At 31.9% G+C, this 18901-nt stretch overlaps 1 protein-coding gene across 2 annotated transcripts; it reads left to right on the top strand.

Annotated features, from left to right (window-relative positions):
• The first annotated feature begins 77 nt into the window (after positions 1-77).
• LOC127723215 (galactoside alpha-(1,2)-fucosyltransferase 1-like) lies at positions 78-18142 on the top strand. Of its 2 annotated transcripts, XM_052229777.1 has the most exons (4): positions 78-131; positions 741-768; positions 12673-13634; positions 17338-18142. In XM_052229777.1, the coding sequence occupies exons 1-4, from the start codon at positions 120-122 to the stop codon at positions 17365-17367; spliced, it is 1032 nt and encodes a 343-aa protein (XP_052085737.1). In that variant the 5' UTR covers positions 78-119; the 3' UTR covers positions 17368-18142. The 2 variants fall into 2 exon arrangements, with proteins under 2 accessions (XP_052085737.1, XP_052085745.1); XM_052229785.1 differs by lacking the exon at positions 17338-18142 and having other exon boundaries at positions 12673-13826.
• Positions 18143-18901: the final 759 nt, after the last annotated feature.

Raw genomic sequence — 18901 nt, 5'->3', positions numbered from 1 at the left:
TAATTACATTGTTGCAAATAAACGCAGAAGTACAATTTTTTCCATGAGTGATTTTAGTTTGCATATTTAATGTTTTAATAAACAATTCAAAATAAGGAATAAAACACGATTTGCAAACAATGACAGAAAAGGTAAAATAATATTTGATCATATTATAAGGGTTCAATGACACAATAAATTAAATAAATAAAAACTTAAAAACCTGTAAAGCCAACTAGACCTATGCATACTGTCTTCATTAATGGAAAAATGTGCGTACTAACATCAAAATCTAATTTGCATCTTTTTCCAATAGCGCTTTTGCTTTAAGTCTTTTCTTTTAGCGCATACGAATATGTTACAATACAATTTGATGTATTAAAACAGTTTTTAAACACGCCTTTGTGCTTACCAAAGCACAATTTAATAACTATTATAATGGATCCGGGCATATTCAATGATTTTTTGTGCTGAAAACATGGCTGTGGAAAGAACTGTTTAACAGTAAACAAGGTGTTTTGTTTACATGGTGTATAGACAGGCCCTTATTGAAGAAACCTTGATCAGTTGATAAAAATGTTCTTAAAATAAGTAAGCTATTGACAATGTGCAAATATTTCTTCCCACGCAAGGTAAATAAGACATGATGGTACAAACAAGATTGAAAACTAAAAAAGAATAAATAAGTTCTAGTGTATAGAGTATACGTAAGCATTAATCATTTGCATTGATTATATATGTATGTAATAAATTTTTTGTAGACAAAACAGTTTAAATATTTAGCTCAATGTAAGTATTATCTTATTCTAGCATACGTACATTATTTCCAAAGATTGTACAATTTAATACTAAGTTAGACATCAAAAAGCATATATCGAAGAAAAACGTCCTTACAAACAATCCTTTTCAAGTTCTGGATTATGTTGACATGAAAAGAGTTTTTTTAAACAGTTTTCTTTGGTTCTTATGTTAAAGTTGAAGTTATCACTTCGATAGTTTTATTGAGTCCATCCTGATATGATTGACCGTTCATTTGTGAATTATTTTTTTAAAATATTTCTATACACAATTTGCCAGTGATTTTTGTCTAAATGCTTAAGCAGCAATTTATCAAAGACAGACCCCGATGAAATTTGTAGGTTTGAAGTTGTTACTTTAGACTCGAAGATTTGTTCGACAGCACATGATTTATCATAGTATCAAGATGGAAGAACTTTAAGTTTCAACTATTTTTGTATTTCGTAAAGGATGATAATATTTGCTATCCACTCACTTTACTGTAACTTTATTTTATACGTCTATAGAATGATATATATATTTATACATGTCACAATTTCATGATAGCTTTTCTCTATTTGATAAACTAAGGTTATACAAAGCAAACATCATTACTACATAAGCTTGGTCTGTGATTTAGTCCAATCATAGTTCTGTAGAAAATTTTAAATTTCACTTAGCCGGACATGAAACCATGCTTTTGTGTCATCATGGCAACATCGCCTGCACTAATAAAACCTCTTAGACTACTAGGCATTCTGAGGTATTCAATAACAGCTTTCATTAATAGAGTGTCTGTGTCAACTTGTTTATAACACAACACATTATATATGGTCTTATAAAGAATGTCAACCTTGCAGATCATTATTTTTTTTTGCAGTTTGCAAATGATTGTAACATTCTTTGGTTAAAAATACAATGAATAAAATCATTCTATATTAGATAGTAAATTATAAACAAATAGGGTCCAGAAACAAGCAACATTGATTTTGTTAATCCGTCTCCAAAAAACCTTATCGCTATTTAGTTCAATTCGGCTAGGTTATGAAATTACACAACTTTTTCGTGACGTCCCAAATCCAGTTGAAATTATTAGAGGCCCTGTTTAAACAATGTATTGTGCATACAAGAGTCATGTTTCACCATCGTAAACTCTTCAAACAAAGCATTTTTATTTACAATATCAAAATATTCCTTTTCTGAAATTTTCCAAAATTCATGTGTTTACCGGTGACCTTTGTTGTTTTTGCGACACTTGACACAATATGAGCTGTCTAAGTTACTGTTATTTTCTGAATTGACTAAATAGCGAGAAGGTGTATACTTTGTAGCAGTCACATCGATTTTATTCTATAACATAATTTCGAAAAAATGCTCAAAAGTGTATTAACTGTTCGATATCATATACCAAATATCAGAGCTATATTTTGCTAAACAACAAAACAGCGCAAAAAAAAAAACAAATTACGCAGAAGTAAACAAATAATTTCAGGTTGCACTTTGAAAATACAGCTGTTTCCCAAACCACGCCTCTTTTGGGGAGAAATTTGGTATTCATAGATATTTTGTTTTGTTTACCTACTGGTTCCCAGATATGATCTTTATGCTTCATCTCGTAGAGACACAACTTGAGAATGTTACCAGTATAAATACACATGGATAGCGGCGAAATTGAATCCTGAGGAAGGCCCAAAGTAGAGGGAGGGGTAGTTCAGAATTTTAGTATATGTTTAAACTCTTAGACGTCCGAGGCATATAAATGTTGGAAATATGCCGCACAGCCCTATGTTTTGACCTTTGAAAAAAAAATAGTAGTGCATATAAACTTTTCATTCTAGGAAATAATTTTTTATGAAACTTCATAGTAAAAGTGGCACAGTTTTAGCCGTAAAAGAAGTTTCTATGGGAAATTGCATTGTCTATATTTACAGAAGTGCAACCTACAACAAAAAGACATAATAAATACATGTAAACATATATTACGAGTCCACGACATCGTGATATGAATTTACTCTGAAAGTATATAGGACCGACATGATGACAATAAGACATAAATGTTATATTCGCGGGAAATATATTGCAAGAACTATAAGATAAAAATATAACGGAATTATAGTTAAAAGATTAATGGCTTTAACTTCACACAACACTGCCTCCCTAAGTGTAGACTTCTGTCCGCAAAATTATAGCATTAAAAGTCTTGTTCTGCTCAAATAAATTATCAAATAAAATATACATATATACAAAAGTTTAATAAAGGCAACAGTAGTATACCGCTGTTCGATACTCATAAATCGATAGAGATAAAAACAAATCCGGGTTACAAACTAAAACTGAGTGAACGCATCAACTATAAGAGGAGAACAACGACACAACAAAAACACAACATTAAAATGTAACACACACAGAAACGAACTATAATATAACAATGGCCATTTTCCTGACTTGGTACAGGACAAGACAAAAATGGTGGGTTGAACCTGTTGCATGCCAAACCTCCCGCTTTTATGGCAACGTAAAACACAACACCAAAACGACAACATCACATGACAGGACCACAATACAAATAAATGGGAGAACATATAGGACAAAGAAACACACGAATAATAGCTAACAAAAGGTAATAGGCTTAAAATTCAATACGCCAGACGTCGTCTCGTCCACACAAGACCAACCAGTGACGCTCAGATAAAAAGGTTTGAAAGCCAAAACAAGTACATAGCTGAAGAGCACCGAGGACCAAAACTTCCAAAAAGTTGCGCCTAACACGGCCAGGCTTTTCTGCTAGGGACAAGAACATCCTTATTATTTAAAATAATTTATAATTTTGCAAACAGTAAATTTTATAAAATGACTATATAATAGATATACATGATAAAACCGAAGTGGGGACTAACTACAGAATAAAAACGGATAAAGTACATAAAACAACTTAATCCAACACATAAAAATACACAGCCGAGTTAGCCAAAGCCTCAACGCACAAAGTGACGTCACATTTGAAATTCTAAAAAAGCACACAAAGTGACGTCACATTTGAATTTGTAAAAATATTTCCCAAAAATAAGATAGGATTAGGATTGATTCAAGATTAGATTTGTAATACTGACATTACATTTATTAATAACAATGAAAATTACAATACTTATTTATATCAAATTGTGATAGTAAATAGATAATTAATTGTATTATCTAGCTATGTCGGCGTTTCTTCTGAATCAAACTGTAAACCAAATATATCGCATACATTTCGTTGAACCAAACTCAAATCTAATAAAAGAAGAGGGTGATTAATTATCTTTACCATAACACATAACACATAACATAAATTCAATAAAATATTAATGTTATTGAATATTCATACTAATGATGATTTTTTTGTGAATTAATTGTTCATAAAATGTTTCATATGTGTAATAAAATGTTGAACATTTGAAGTGTTTTTTATGTTTTCTGGTAAAGTCCACTTTTAAATGGAATCGCAGTTTTCTTTTGGTACATTCACAATACTTCTTATTTTCTTATTTGCTGGTCAATCATTATTGTTTGGTCCTATATTTCTAGTTGGTGCTCAAAGTTCTTGCTTTTAATTTTCTTTACTATTCCTTTACGTCTTGTTTAAATGATAAATCTCAAACAATCAAAGTTATGTTTTCTTGTTTAATTCTTTTATTTCTATCTGGTGTTTCTCTTAAAGGGTTTTTTCTCCTGATGTTTCCCTTCAAATTTTGCTATCTCCCGATGTTATACCTTCCTTTGTCCTATGATTAACTTTAATGCTTTAGTAAGATCTTCTTTCTTTTCATACACGGTAACACCCGCAAATGCTACATCGAACATCTCTTCGTTACAGTCAATAATGAAATCCTCCTCTTCAGTGTAGTAACATTGGTGTTCTTTTAGAACAGTTGATAATGGAGCTAATTTATCAGAGTTTGTATGAAACGTGTCTATGCATTCTGTTTGAATTGGGTTATTTTGTGTTACATCCATGTCATATGCGTGGATTTGCTTAAAAATATCTAACCCAACTTTAACATGGCATGGTGTTGTGCTGATTTGGAATGCATGTTTGGACAAATCCTCTCTTTCACCATGCGAAGAAAGACCTTGGTTCTTTTGCACAGGCTCAGCAATTACATTTTTATTGTATCTTTTTCTGGCAGATTGCAACTTTTTTTTAAAGATTTCAGGTAGGTTGTTATCTCAAAATCGCTTCTCAATGAAAATGATAAAAGTCGATATTAACTCCCTGTTTTATTAGGTAATTCGAATGCAAGTTGTAAAGTTTCATCTATAAAAAAACAGATATATCTTCTCTGGTTGACGTCTTATGTCACAGTTATTTCTCTCACCAATTATTTCGATTTGCATCTGAAAATGCTCAAGTCACTTCTTCAATTGTATGTTTTTTGCATGTTTGATGTTAAGTCTGTTCTTATCTCATTTGGTTGTTTTGTTGTCTCGAATAATCTGGTTTGAAATATTGGTGTCTTGCATACTCGTTGGACCTTTCCATGTTATGTATTATCTGGCAGAATATTTAGCTGTCTATAACAACTTTTAGGTCAAGTATCCTAATGTTCTTCTTTTGGTACACCTTGCACTTTTGCATAAGTGTTTGATGCACTACTGTGTTGAACGAATGCTCTCAGTGCACTGTGATATTTACATGTGCCCTGTACACTTTGTGTGAAAGGACCAATGCTTAGTGTACCTTGTGTGTAATGACTTATCATCGATGCACCTTGGGAAGAAATACGTGTTTTCGGAGCGCTTGAGAATGAAGTATAAGTACTCGATGCACTATGAGATTGAATATGTGTGCTCATTGCACCTTGTGATTGGATAAAAGTGTTCAGTGCACTCACTGTGAGATGGGTTAAATGTAATCCGTCTAATCTGAAAAGAGGTACATGAACCAGTTACACTACACAATGAAATATTTGTTTCCAGCGCACTCTCACCTATCATTGACATTCCAGTTACATTTAGTTAATCTTTACTAGGTAAAGCTTATAGGTATGTTGACTTGTAGAACCATGTAAACTTATAAATAAACCCACTATTTAGAACCATGCTTGCTTATCCCTTACAACTAGAAAGTATTGGCGATAGTATATTTTTTATTCCGTAAAAGAAGATGACTTAGGGCGAAAGCTTTGTTCATATATTTCAATTTCCCATTTTTTTAATACATCTTATAAGAATATGTGGATACAGCATTTAAGTTTTTACTATTTATATAAACAAGAACATAATAGATTTCAACGACTTTTTTGTGACGTGCCAAAAACATATGTTTTTCCTGGTTTTTGTTCATATTCTGGCCAAAGCTTTTTCAATAATACTCTTAGCTTCGGTAACAATTTAAGTTTTTTTGTTTTTTTTTCAGTATTAAAATGTAAAAGTTCGGCTCTAAAGATATACCCCAAGTTTCAGTAACGCTCTGTAATCAACTATTTTAAGTTAGTTTAATGGTTAAACTTACATATACTATGTTTTTCAATTAACGTGTACATATTGAGTATACTGAGTTTTTTTTCATTGTATTATGGTAATTTTTGTTTGTTTGTTTGTTTGGGTATTTTGTTTTAACATCTGTCACCAATTGTAGCACCGATCAGAATAGTAAAGCACTTGTGTTTAATGAAAATAGAAATAAATGAGACTAATGCAATGTTTTATTAAAATATATTACTAGTTATGTATCAAAGTTGTTTTAAATAATGAATAATGATATAGACATATTCGCGGAAAAAATGTCGCGGGAATTATGAAATGGAATTGAATGGAACAATTGTTCATCATCAAAATAAGAGACTCTAACATTCATATATATTTGTGATAAACTTATGTATACAAACGGCCAATTCAAGTCAAATAAGTCCACTTTAACATGTTTATGGTACGTACTATACCAGCATTACAAGTACCGTTCTGCAGATTGTCTAGGTATAAACCTCTTCATGTATCAATGTGTATTTGAAATAGTACAAGAACTAAACTGTTTCTATTGTTATTGACCATTTGTCCAATAAGGATATAGAAAATTGCATTCTTTCAACCAGAATTATTCCTAGATCACCCAAATGTTTGGTGGGATTCGTGTTGCTCAGTCTTTAGTTTTCTATGATGTTGTGTGTGAACTGTTGTTTGTCTTTTGGTCATTTCTCGGTTTTTGCTATGGCATTGTCAGTTCCTTTTCGACTTATGAGATTTATTATCAATTTGGCATCACTCGATTCACTTGTATCTAATTGATCGAACTCGAGATCAAACACAACATCAACGAACAAGACTTATCACCAACTACGTACCTGACACGTGCAAGATTAAGGGTGTCACTAATTGCTAAAGGTCTGCTAACCCTTCTGAAGCACATGATATTAGTTTGGTATGGTTTGTTTTGCTCAGTTCGTAATTTTTAGTGTTTTTGGACTTGTTTGTGTTTTCGTCGTCTTTCAGTTTTTTTCTAGCCTTTTGACTTTCTTCAAATGTCCCAATGATATATTACGCCTATTATTTTAACTTTTGTTACAGGATATATATATGTCGGTAAAATGAATGTCAGACTTAACAACGGAATAAGTGATAAAATTCAAGACATAAACATATGCAAACGACATGTTCAATCAACATGTCCGATCTGATCATTCATTACTTTCACAGTGAATTTGCATATTAATAGAAAAATATATGACTAACACTTGACCAACACACTGCTTCGTTAATTTAGCACCTCTCTGTAGACAACAAGATTACTAGTTGGTTTTAATGACATCATTGAAGGTGTTAGTTAGCATTCTTTCTAGTCCTTTCTGTAGCTTGGTGAATGTGATGTATATTTGTTCATGCAATGTAGACACAGTCATGGGCAGCTTCATTAACATTACTTAATCTGATAATAGGCATATTTGTATGTTTATTGATATCAGCAATCTGCAATAGAAACACAAAACCATAATTTTAAACATTCAAATGTCAAAGTGTATAGTATCACACATTGTATTATAACTAAAATTGATTAGTGAGGGTTTTTATTGGTATAATGTACATGTGAACATTGATTGTACGAAGACACCAGTATACACTAGAGATCACCAATAAGTTATTGTTAGAAACGATATCAGTATAGACTTGCAACATTGAAGAAAGAAAAACAATCAGGGAAGAAAAGTAATTTTAATTTAGCGCCAATGATGAGTCTAAAGAAAACAAAACGCGCGTCTGGTGTACCTAACTAGCAGCCTGATATTTTTTATTCGTTATGTATATCCGGTGCAATGTACATAGAATTCTATATTTAAAATGGGTCCGGCGTGGAAACGTCAATCAACGTTAGCTTATTAATCTTTCAAAATCCTATTATATTAGGTTATAATTTTAACACTGTATCTAGATCTTTATATATTGTTTGACTGGACTAAAATTGAATTTGCTTTCATTAAATTAAACCATAACTAAAAACTGAATCCGCTTGATGTGTAAACAATACAGGAAAATATAATTTGTTTTTTATTTTCAATTGGCTCTAAACCAGCTTTCAGTAACTAGAATTACTCTTAGATCGAATCATCGTGTCTTTCGACTTTTTTTTTCTCTATGTGAGTTATTGTTTCTGTTTTGTGCTGATCGTCTGATGAATACACAAGCCCTAAAAAGAGTTTAACAGTTTCAGAATATATAACGAGATTCGGTATAAATGCCAATGAGACAACTGTCCACAAGCAACTAACTGTGCTTATGTTGTGCTGGTTCTCTAAGGTTAATTGTTTAGTATTTTGTAATATCGGGAATTTTATAGCTTTCTATTTGACATTTCGTATTGCTGAGTGTCTACAGCCGTACGGTGACCGATAGCTGCTCAAATTAATGTCAGTTGGTCTATGGTCTAACGTTATCTTAATGGCAATCATACAATAACCACATGTCCTTTTTTGGCCAAAAAAATAAGAAATATAAACATCTGTGATATACGTCAATTAGATAGCTAATTAAAATCTAGAAACAAACCTTATCACATGTACATATAAAAATGAGAAGATGTGGTATGATTGACAGTGATACAACTCTCCACCAGAAACCAAATGACGTAGAAGCTAACAGCTATAGACACCGTAAGACCGTCAACAACGAGCAAAACCCATACCGCATAGTAAGCTATAAAAGGCCTCAAAATGACAAACTTAAGGTAAACAATTCAAACGAGAAAACCAACGGCCTGATATATATAGAAACCAATCAGGAAACACAAATATGATATATACATGATATAGCAACAAACGAAAACCACTGAATTAGAGACTCCTTACTTGAGAAAGGCACATACAGTATATGATGGGGTCAAATATTTTTATTGTCGCCAAACCCTCGCCCTTACATGGGACAGTGATGTTATCACTAAAAATAATAACACACTATAAAAATCAGCTGAAAAGGGCTTAACTCTTTATATCGACACTAAGCACAAAAACAACTAAGATAAAATACTAAAGACACAAAGTACGGATCTGAGAATATTTGCATTTACATAAATCTAGTTGAATGCCAATAACAACTAACAGAAAATCGTGTATCTCTTAATTTCACTATTGTCGTTTGTTGTATTACAAAGTAAATGATAAGTTATTTGATAGTAGTTAAGAAACTAGTAAAAAACACTAAAAGTTTATTTGTAGAACACTTAATAGATGCCGAGATAAAAAGTTGTTGTACGGTTCTTTTTTCTTGTAGTAAAGGTAACCAATGCATAGTAGGGACCTTCAAATGTTCAGCAGAGGCCTTACGTAGCACTCCACAGTTAGGTGTGTAGTTTCGCATTTTGGCCCTGTGGATTTTTCAAATATGAAAGCTAGTGTGCAATAAAATTCATTTTTGGATAGCTGAAGATAAATATAGCCTTCATAGTGGGTTTATAGGAAAATCAAGATTGTGTAATGTATGTATAATGGGCTGTTTTCTGTATGACAGTCTGTATTTTCATATCCATACCAGACATCGGTCCGGAAATTATTGTAATGTTTTTTTCCACCTTTTTGTCGCACGAACTTTGTGATTACATTTTACGAAAAAATGAGGCAAAAAACACCCAATTTTTATTTGATCATTTGGTAGAATAATGTCAATAGTTTCAGGAAAGGTATCACTCAGACATTGTCAGAGGGATTGAAATTCTAGTTTGAACCAAATTTTGGGGGAATATGTGACATTTTCATGCCCTTTTTGCAATTTTCTATAATAAATAAATGCAGAATAATGCCATGGATTCACAAAAAAGGAATTATATTTTACCATTTTAACTTTTGAAAAACAAATCTAAGGAAGATACTAATTACATACATATGCACATGCATGACACAAACAGTTGACTTAATGTATTAGAAAGCCAGGAATAGAAGATGATTAAACATTTTGTGGTTCAATTTTAATTTTATTTTCTAACTGTAGAGAGCTACCTTATGGCACATCAGAAAGCACAAAATTGCACTTTTTAAGATAAATCTTACAACAAATCTATTGACTGTTAGATTCTTATTTTAGTTCTGAAGGGAAAAAACTTTTAGGATGGCAATACATGTTTATTTTATTGTTTACTGTCCTAAGCAACCAAATATAGACATTTTGATAATAAAGACATGGTTCGGTCTTAATTTGTACTCCATTAGTTTTACCCTTGTTACAAAAGATTGCGCTTTATATGATAGCGTCAGGATTTATCGCTTAATATTTTTGCATGCGAATAAATCAAATAAAAATTTTTAGCAGGATTTTTTGTTATAGTTTGGCATGAATTAAATCTGAAATTGCCACTTCTGTTAGAAATTTATACCCTTTTTGAGAGTTTGTAAACCAAGGTTTAGTATGCTATATACATCAAAATTGACCTATCAGTGCTTTCAAAAAGCTAAATATTGTACAATGGTAATTTTATGATTTTAAACAGAAAATTGGGAAAAGTTTTAGAAATTTAACCAAAAAATGAGACAAACTTGAGGTTTTGCACTTTGATCAAGCATTATTTTTTTTAAATCACTTTTTGTCGCGATTCAACGTCAACTGCTAACTTTCATTAAATATTACTGAACCAATTTTAAAAAATAAGGTACCATATTAATCGTTACAGCTAGCAAAACACAGAAAAATGTATTAAAAGATGAAACAGGGGAACAAAAATTCCTATTAAGGTAGCACTCCACAGTTAGATGTGTAGTTTCGCATTTTGGCCCTTGTGAATTTTTAGATATGAAAGCTAGTGTGCAATAAAATTCATTTTTGGATAGCTGAAGATAAATATAGCCTTCATAGTGGGTTTATAGGAACATCAAGATTGTGTTATGTATGTATTATGGGCTGTTTTCTGTATGACAGTCCGTATTTTCATATCTATACCAGACATTGGTCCGGAAATTATTGTAATGTTTTTTTCCAACTTTTTGTCGCACGAACTTTGTGATTAAATTTGACGAAAAAATGAGACGAAAGACACCTAATTCTTATTTGATCATTTGGTAGAATAATGCAATAGGTTCAGGAAAAGTATCACTCAGAGGGATTGAAATTCTAGTTTAAATACAATTTTGGGGGAATATGTGAAAATTTCATGCCCCCTTTTGCAATATTTTATGGTAAGTAAATGCAGAATGTTGCCATGGATATACAAACTCTGAAAAACAAATCTATGGAAGATACTGATTAATTACATATACACATGTATGACACAAACAGTTGACTTAATGTATTAGAAAGCCAGGAATAGAAGATGATTAAACATTTTGTGGTTCAATTTTAATATAATTTTCTAACTGTGGAGTGCTACCTTAAGCTACGATATGATAATGATAGGATTCATTTCTAAATTAGTTTTAACATAAATTATGATATTCTTATATCCACAATATTCAAGCATTTATTTAAGTAAGAATTAAGAGATTTTCATGTCAGATTTTTCCAGCTAACACAAATTTTTACAATAGGATAAAGCAGCGTCTTTAATGACCTGAAGACACTATTTCCAATCTATCTTAGATAGAGAATGATTCTTTGGTTCCTTTTTCAAACAGTTTAGGTGATGACGTCGCTAAAGTTAAGGGTTATTTTTCGCGACATTGTGGAAAAGATGCATTCTTCGACTGATTTTGATCGTTGGATTGAAAACGAGTACACGGACCCCCGTTTTTTTTAAAATGGCATTTGGTTTGATTATGTATGAAGACTATTTGTACCGATTTTACGAAATCATAGATAAATATTTTTTAAGAATTGTTGCACAAATTTATAGCATAGTTATATGTAAAGAAGATATTCAAAATATGTTTACAAACATTCGCTCGTGGTTATCTTTTGAAACAAAAAAGAAGGGTATGTCTGTCTGAAGGCCAGAAATGTTCAAGAAACCGGAAGTATCAGTTTATGGCTAAAATTACGATCCCATTTATCTCTAAAAGTAACCCATGAATATGTACTTTTTATTGCATATTTTAATTGAAACTATCTTGTTTGTAAATTTTGTAAAAGAAATAACCGTGGGATCAAAACTGTCTTGTATGCCCTTACCAAGTTTTATCAAAAATACAGAGGTAAATTCAAAAGGGGGGAAGTCTGTAACATCTGACAAAATCAAACGCTCGATTATATCAACCAACGGAACGAATGAAAAATAACTGTCATATTCCTGATTTGAAACAGTCAATTCATAACGTAAATTTAAGTTTAAAAAGCCTGAGCCTTGAAAATAAGTGAAATTTTTCTTCCACAAATAGCACATATTCTGCATCTGCTCATTTACGAGAAAAACTTATTGAAAACACCAAACAATGATGAACTCGGATCAAGCCAATTGCCGTTTACCACAAAGTTATACATTTTTACTGACTTATATAATGAACCCTGCTTAAAACTTTTATTATATTTTAGGTGGCCTGATACTATTTTTATTTTTCTGTATACTCAGCTTGACTGATACAATTTCATCAATGTCATTAAAAAGAAGAAAGAAAACAGAAACGAGTTCACACGTGCCTTTATACACAGAATCGCCAGTAACAAGACATTATAACAGCTTGATCGAAAAAAGGAAGGGTTCAATATGTCCTATCTTGCAAGGTGGACTCGGTAATAGATTGTTTCAATTCTCTACTGCGTTTGCTGCTGCAAGGTATAAGAATATGGATCTCATTATACCCTCTGATGCTGAAATCAGCAAAGTTTTTGAAATTAATGAGACATTCAATGAAGCCAAAGAAGTGTGTAAAGGGTTTCGAAAAGTTTTAGATAAAGCTTCTCTAACATTCCATAAAAACTTAATGAACTTTAGCTCAACTGATAATATTCAACTTGGATATGGCCTTCAGTCATGGAAATATTTTTATATGTATGATAAACAGCTTAAGATGCAATTAACATTTAGAAAACATATAAAGAAAAAAGCAAAACAGACGATCGATAAAATACTACAACGACATAATATTAAGTCTCGCAAGAGTGTTAATTTGGTGGGTGTTCATATAAGGCGAGGGGATAGAGTTGGTAATCATGATGGGTTGAACATCGCTACACCAGAGTATTTAAGCAGATCTGTTAACTATTACACTCAAAAATATGAAGCTGTTTTATTTTTAGTTATATCAGATGGGATGTCATGGTCTAAAGAAAATATGCCATCTCATGCCCCAGTAGAATATATATCATTGGGTAAAAGAGAACTTGATATGGCAACTGTAGTTGCCTGTGACCACACAATCATGACAATAGGAACGTTTGGCTGGTGGATCGGCTTCCTAACAGGTGGAGACGTGGTATACGTGAAGGATGCAGCAGCAAAGGGTTCACGATTTGAAAGAATACTAAATTTTGAAGATCATTACTATCCTCACTGGGTAGGGCTTTAGTTAATCCTCATTTTTTACCAATCGCATTTTAAACTTATTTTTGCAAAATCATTATAATGAAATCTTAATGCAACAATCGAAGTGCACAAATTGTAATCACATTAAGTTTTGAAGATTTTATTTATAAAAGTTAAGCCGAAACTGAGTGCCTTCCATCACATAAAACTACTTATAACCTGGTATGTGTTTATTAGCGTCTATTCGTTTTTCGTTTTGAAAAATCAAAAACGAAAAAGAAAAAACGAAAGTGTTTAATTTTTAGTTTTTAAAACCAAATATGAAAAACGAAAGACTTGGTTTTTCGTTTTTAATATCGTAAAACAAAAAAACGAAAAAACTACATGTTTTTACTTTTCGTTTTTTGATAAAAACGAAAAATCGACTAAATTTCTCTTTTCATTTCTGAATATATTTGTCTTTTGTTATGAAAAAACGTTTTCATTTTTTGTTTCATTGTTATTGAGATAGAACAAAGTCAATTTCTTTTAATGTCGAGGGCAATTTTCAATACCGAAGTTATATAAACAAAATAGATCGCCTGACTAACGAATAGAAATAGGTGAATAATGAAACAATGGCTTTCTCAAATTTTATCGTTTTAAGCTCACCGGGGCCCGAAGTGCCCCATGTGAGCTTATGCCATCACTTGGCGTCCGTCGTCGTCTGTCGTCTGTCGTCGTAAACTATTTCAAAAAACTTCTCCTTCAAACTTTAACTGAATGTTCCTTAGTGTATCTAGTTTATAAATTGTATCCGAAGTTTTGATCCATCAACAAACATGGCCGCTGTGACTAAAAATAGCACATAGGGGTCAAGTGCAGTTTTTGGCTTATATCTCAAAAACTAAAGCATTTAGAGCAAATCTGACCAAGTGAAAATGTTCAATATATCAAGATCTATCAGCCCTGAAATTGTCAGACGAATCGAACAACCCATTGTTCGGTTGCTGCCACTAAATTGGTAATTTTAAGGAAATTTTCCCGTTTTTGGTTATTATCTTGAATACTATTAAAGATAAAGATAAACTGTAAACAGCAAAAAATGTTCAGCAAAGTAAGATCTACAAAAAGTTTTATTGTCAATTGGCCCCTTAAGGAGTTATTGCCCTTTATAGACAATTTTACACAATTTGTTCATTATGTTTGCTAACATTTAAAAATCTTCTCCTCTGAAACTACTGGGCCTAATACTTCTAAACTTTAACTGAATGTTCCTTAGGGTAACTGGTTTATAAATTGTATCCGAAGTTTTGATCCATAAACAAACATGGCCGCCATGGCTAAAAATATAACAAATGGGTTAAATGCAGTTTTTGGCTTTTATCTCAAAAACTATAGCAGTTAGAGCAAAAGTTACAGGAGTTTATGTTATTAATAATTTAAGATCTATCTGCTATGAAAATTTCAGAACAATTGGAACACACATCCTTAAGGAGTCATTGCCCTTGAAACGTTTTTTTTTTACATTTTTTCGTGCAAGTCTATTTCTTTTTCAAAAATCTTCTTCTATGAAACTACTGGGCCAAATACTTCCACACTTTAACTGACTGTTTTTTATGGTATCTAGATTATAAATTGTATCCGAGATTTTGATCCATCAATAAACTTGGCCGCAATGGCTAAAAATAGAACATAGGGGACAAAAGCAGTTTTTGGCTTATATCTCAAAAACTACAGCAGTTAGAGCAAAAGTTAAAGAGTGTTAAAATGATAAATGGGTCATGATCTATCTGCTATGAAATTTTTAGACGAGTTCGACAACCCATTGTTGGGTTACTGTTTGAAATAGTTTATTTTTATTACAATTTTACTGTTTTTTGGTTATTTTCTTTGATATTATAATAGATAGAGAGAATGTATAAATGGCAATAAATGTTCAGCTAAGTTAGATCTACAAATAAGTCAACATGATCAAAATAGTCAATTTACCCCTTGAGGAGTTATTGCCCTTAAAACTTTTTTTTTACATTTTTTGTGAAAGTCCAATTACGTTTTCAAAAATCTTCTTCTCTGAAACTACTTTGCCAAATACTTTAGAACTTTAATTGAATGTTCCTTAGGTTATCTAATTTACAGATTGTATTCTGGAATTTGATCCATTCAAAAACATGGCGGAAGTTTCTAAAAATAGAACATAGGGGTCAAATGAAGTTTTTGGCTTTCATCTCCAAAACTAAAGCAGTAAGAGCAAAATTGACATAGGTGAAAGTGTTAAACAGGTTTAGATCTACCTGTCAATTAATCTTCAGACCAATAGGACAACTTTTTGTTGGGTTACTGTTCATAAATAGTTGCTTTTTAGGAAATTTTACAGTTTTGGGTTATGTATTAACTTTAATATTATTATAGAAAGAGAGAAAGTGTAAATGACAAACTTGTTCAGCAAAGATCTAAAAATAAGTCAAATGCCTGAAACTAAAATTACAGACAGGTGAGCGAAATCAGGATCTCATGAGCCTCTTGTTATCTACAAAATGTATAATAGGAAATAAATTTGTAAAATTTAGAACTAAATGAATTAAAAACGTATATAATACAATAAAATATACTAGGAAGAGGGCAAAAATATGTATTTTCTATTGCAATATTGCATAAACAAGGGATGGTGTTATTGATAAGAAAACTGCTCCACCCGTTTAAGTATACAGAACGGTTATCAGTCTGAGATCAATTATATTAAAATCAGAGATAGAGTCAACGAACGAAAAAAACATTATTACGCCCGAAGTGCTTTTCGTGATTTACTTACATGAAGAACGTCAAATGAGGAGGAGAAAACAACATTTAGAGGACGTCCATTTTATAACCTGGGAAGGGGGCAGAAGGGTTTTGTTTTACGTATTTTATTAATTTCACCTGTTGGTACTTTCAAGATTATTTTTTACATATCTACCAGGCCAAAATATTAATTTCCAAAATCCTCCTGCCTTCCCAATTACTCCCAAAAGAATATCAGTTTTCTATAATTTTGAGATCAGGAATCAAATTTTGAAGACCAGAAATTAATTCAGTTATGTTAAGATCTAAGCACTATGTATTGTGTCGTCCATGCATAATAAATTTAGAAATAAGGTTTTACTATTCTGATATTGGGGATTCGCTTGGAAAACACATTATACCTTTGAATAGAATATTGTTAATATAATTTTCAATGTTTGTGATTTTTTAAACAAAAAGTCAGCTATTCGAAAGCATTATACGGTTGTGACCTCGGGCAAAAACTTACCTGCACTACGACACTTATGCTTAAAAGAAGTCATCACTATATTTGTAAACTTAAACAAGGTTTACCAAGACGAACAAGAAGCGATATGTGATTGTCATTGTTATGATGGCTTTCCATAGAAAGTTTTATCTGTGAATGCAGACTGTTATTCTTTGGAAGAACATGTCGCCTTCCATACTCGGCTATCTCATTCCGTATTCTTCTCGGTAGACTCATTGATGATAGGTACAATCAAAATGACAGCAGATTAGGTTTTGCTTGTGGCATTATAGAAATCCTCACAAAACATGATTTATCGAAGTATTTAGATCAATTTCTCAATGATGGACTATTTCCAAGTTCTGCAACATATTGTGTGTGTGTGTGTTTTTTTTTTTTTTTCTTTGTTTTTTTTTTTTTTTTTTTGTGAATGTACTGATTTTGTGTCATGGATGGAAACCCCATTACCTTTGTTTTTCTATTATAGAAGTCGATCGTCAAGTCGTCTATTTATTAGGTTGAAGAAGTAAAATGGCGTCCACGTATGGCACTGGATCCCGATTTTGTTGTTTTCAAAGACATCCAATCGTTCTACCTCAGGAATAGATTACCTTAACTGTATTTGGCAAAACTTTTAGGAATTTTTGGTCCTCAATGCTCTTCAACTTCGTACTTTATTTTGCCTTTTTAACTTTGTTTGATTCGAGCGTCACTGATGAGTCTTTCGTAGACGAAACGCGCGTGTGGCGCAAATTCAAAATTTCAATTCTGGTACCTATAATGAGTATATTTATGAACCGCATGTGGCGTCGAAAGTAGCACTTCGTCGCCCACTGCAAGCTCATTTGGTAACGGCCACGTGTAAACTTACAAAACAACAAATTCTCATGCGATGAATGTGGTAAACTTTTTGATGTTCCTTGTACTCATGTAATACTATCATGTGACTATACAGCTGATGCTCGAGATAGATTTTGGAGCAGCATTATAGACATAACCCCGATTACATTTAGTGTTCACCTAGTAAATATGACTGACAATAAATTGCTAAGTTGCATTCTTGCCTGTGACACGGATTTTGATTTAGAGAATAAGGAACGTGGGCCGTTTAACTTAGTGTGTGTAAGTTTTATCTAAAGATCTTGTGAACTGTTACAGAACTGAAACTGCTAGCAAACCAACTATATTAAAACCTTTTAAGAACATATTTTATCGATTGTACTTTTCGTCGTGATCCCGTTGACAATATCACCGTCGTAAGTAACTTACTCTGTGTAATCATAACTCAGTGTTTTATTGTTTATCTTATTGTATATCTTTGAGTGTAATTGTCTTTGCTTTGTTATGTACTCTCCAATAGGAGTCTAATTAATTATATACAACCCATATTCGACACCGGAAATCAATTAAGAATATATTTTACCTACATAACAGATGTGATTGAAATCCTAGCATAACATTTTCTTCTGAAGAAATCTAACAAAAAATAAGTTAATAACACATTTCTTTTTTTTTTTTTTTCAATTATGGCAGCTACAATCAATTTGGAATAGTTTCATATTCATTTTATTAAATCTTAGCGCTAAAAGACATTTCTCATAACTTGTGACCTTTTTTTTTTTGAATTTACCAACTCCTCGTACCCAACCGAAATAATATTTATTTACTACAAATCATACATAAGATATTTGTAAAAGCATTTTATATTTACATGAACATCTTAATTTTAGTTGAAATAGGATCCAAATAATTGTGAATTTTTAACATAAACTTTGTTTTATTGCCGATCTTTTTCCAATTTCCTCAAAGGTAAATTGTAATACCAGGGAACCTCGTCCAAATAACCCGTTACAGTGCTTTTCGCGCAAGTTATTTCCGGGACGACTGTTGATAAATAATATCTGACATACAAAGACATGACATAGGGTGATCGGTTTATCAATGGTGCAACTGTGCTTTTTAAGCAGTCAAATTGATTCACCGTCTTTTCATTTGTGATATACAGTCACTGACCGTATATCGACTTGTTCATGACGTTGACAGTTGGAAAG

The sequence above is a fragment of the Mytilus californianus genome, unplaced genomic scaffold (genome assembly GCF_021869535.1).
Source record: "Mytilus californianus isolate M0D057914Y unplaced genomic scaffold, xbMytCali1.0.p SCAF_1, whole genome shotgun sequence".
Classification (NCBI taxonomy): Eukaryota; Metazoa; Mollusca; class Bivalvia; order Mytilida; family Mytilidae; genus Mytilus; species Mytilus californianus.
Note: the sequence above shows the minus strand (reverse complement) of the source record. Positions and strands in the feature narration are given on the sequence as shown.

Bases quoted from the DNA above. Each gene is read 5' to 3' on its own strand.
- LOC127723215 (XM_052229777.1), top strand. The intron at 769-12,672 runs GTAAGTATTATC...ATTATATTTTAG, and splicing joins GTTTAAATATTTAGCTCAAT to GTGGCCTGATACTATTTTTA. The intron at 13,635-17,337 runs GTAGGGCTTTAG...TTTCTATTATAG, and splicing joins ATCATTACTATCCTCACTGG to AAGTCGATCGTCAAGTCGTC.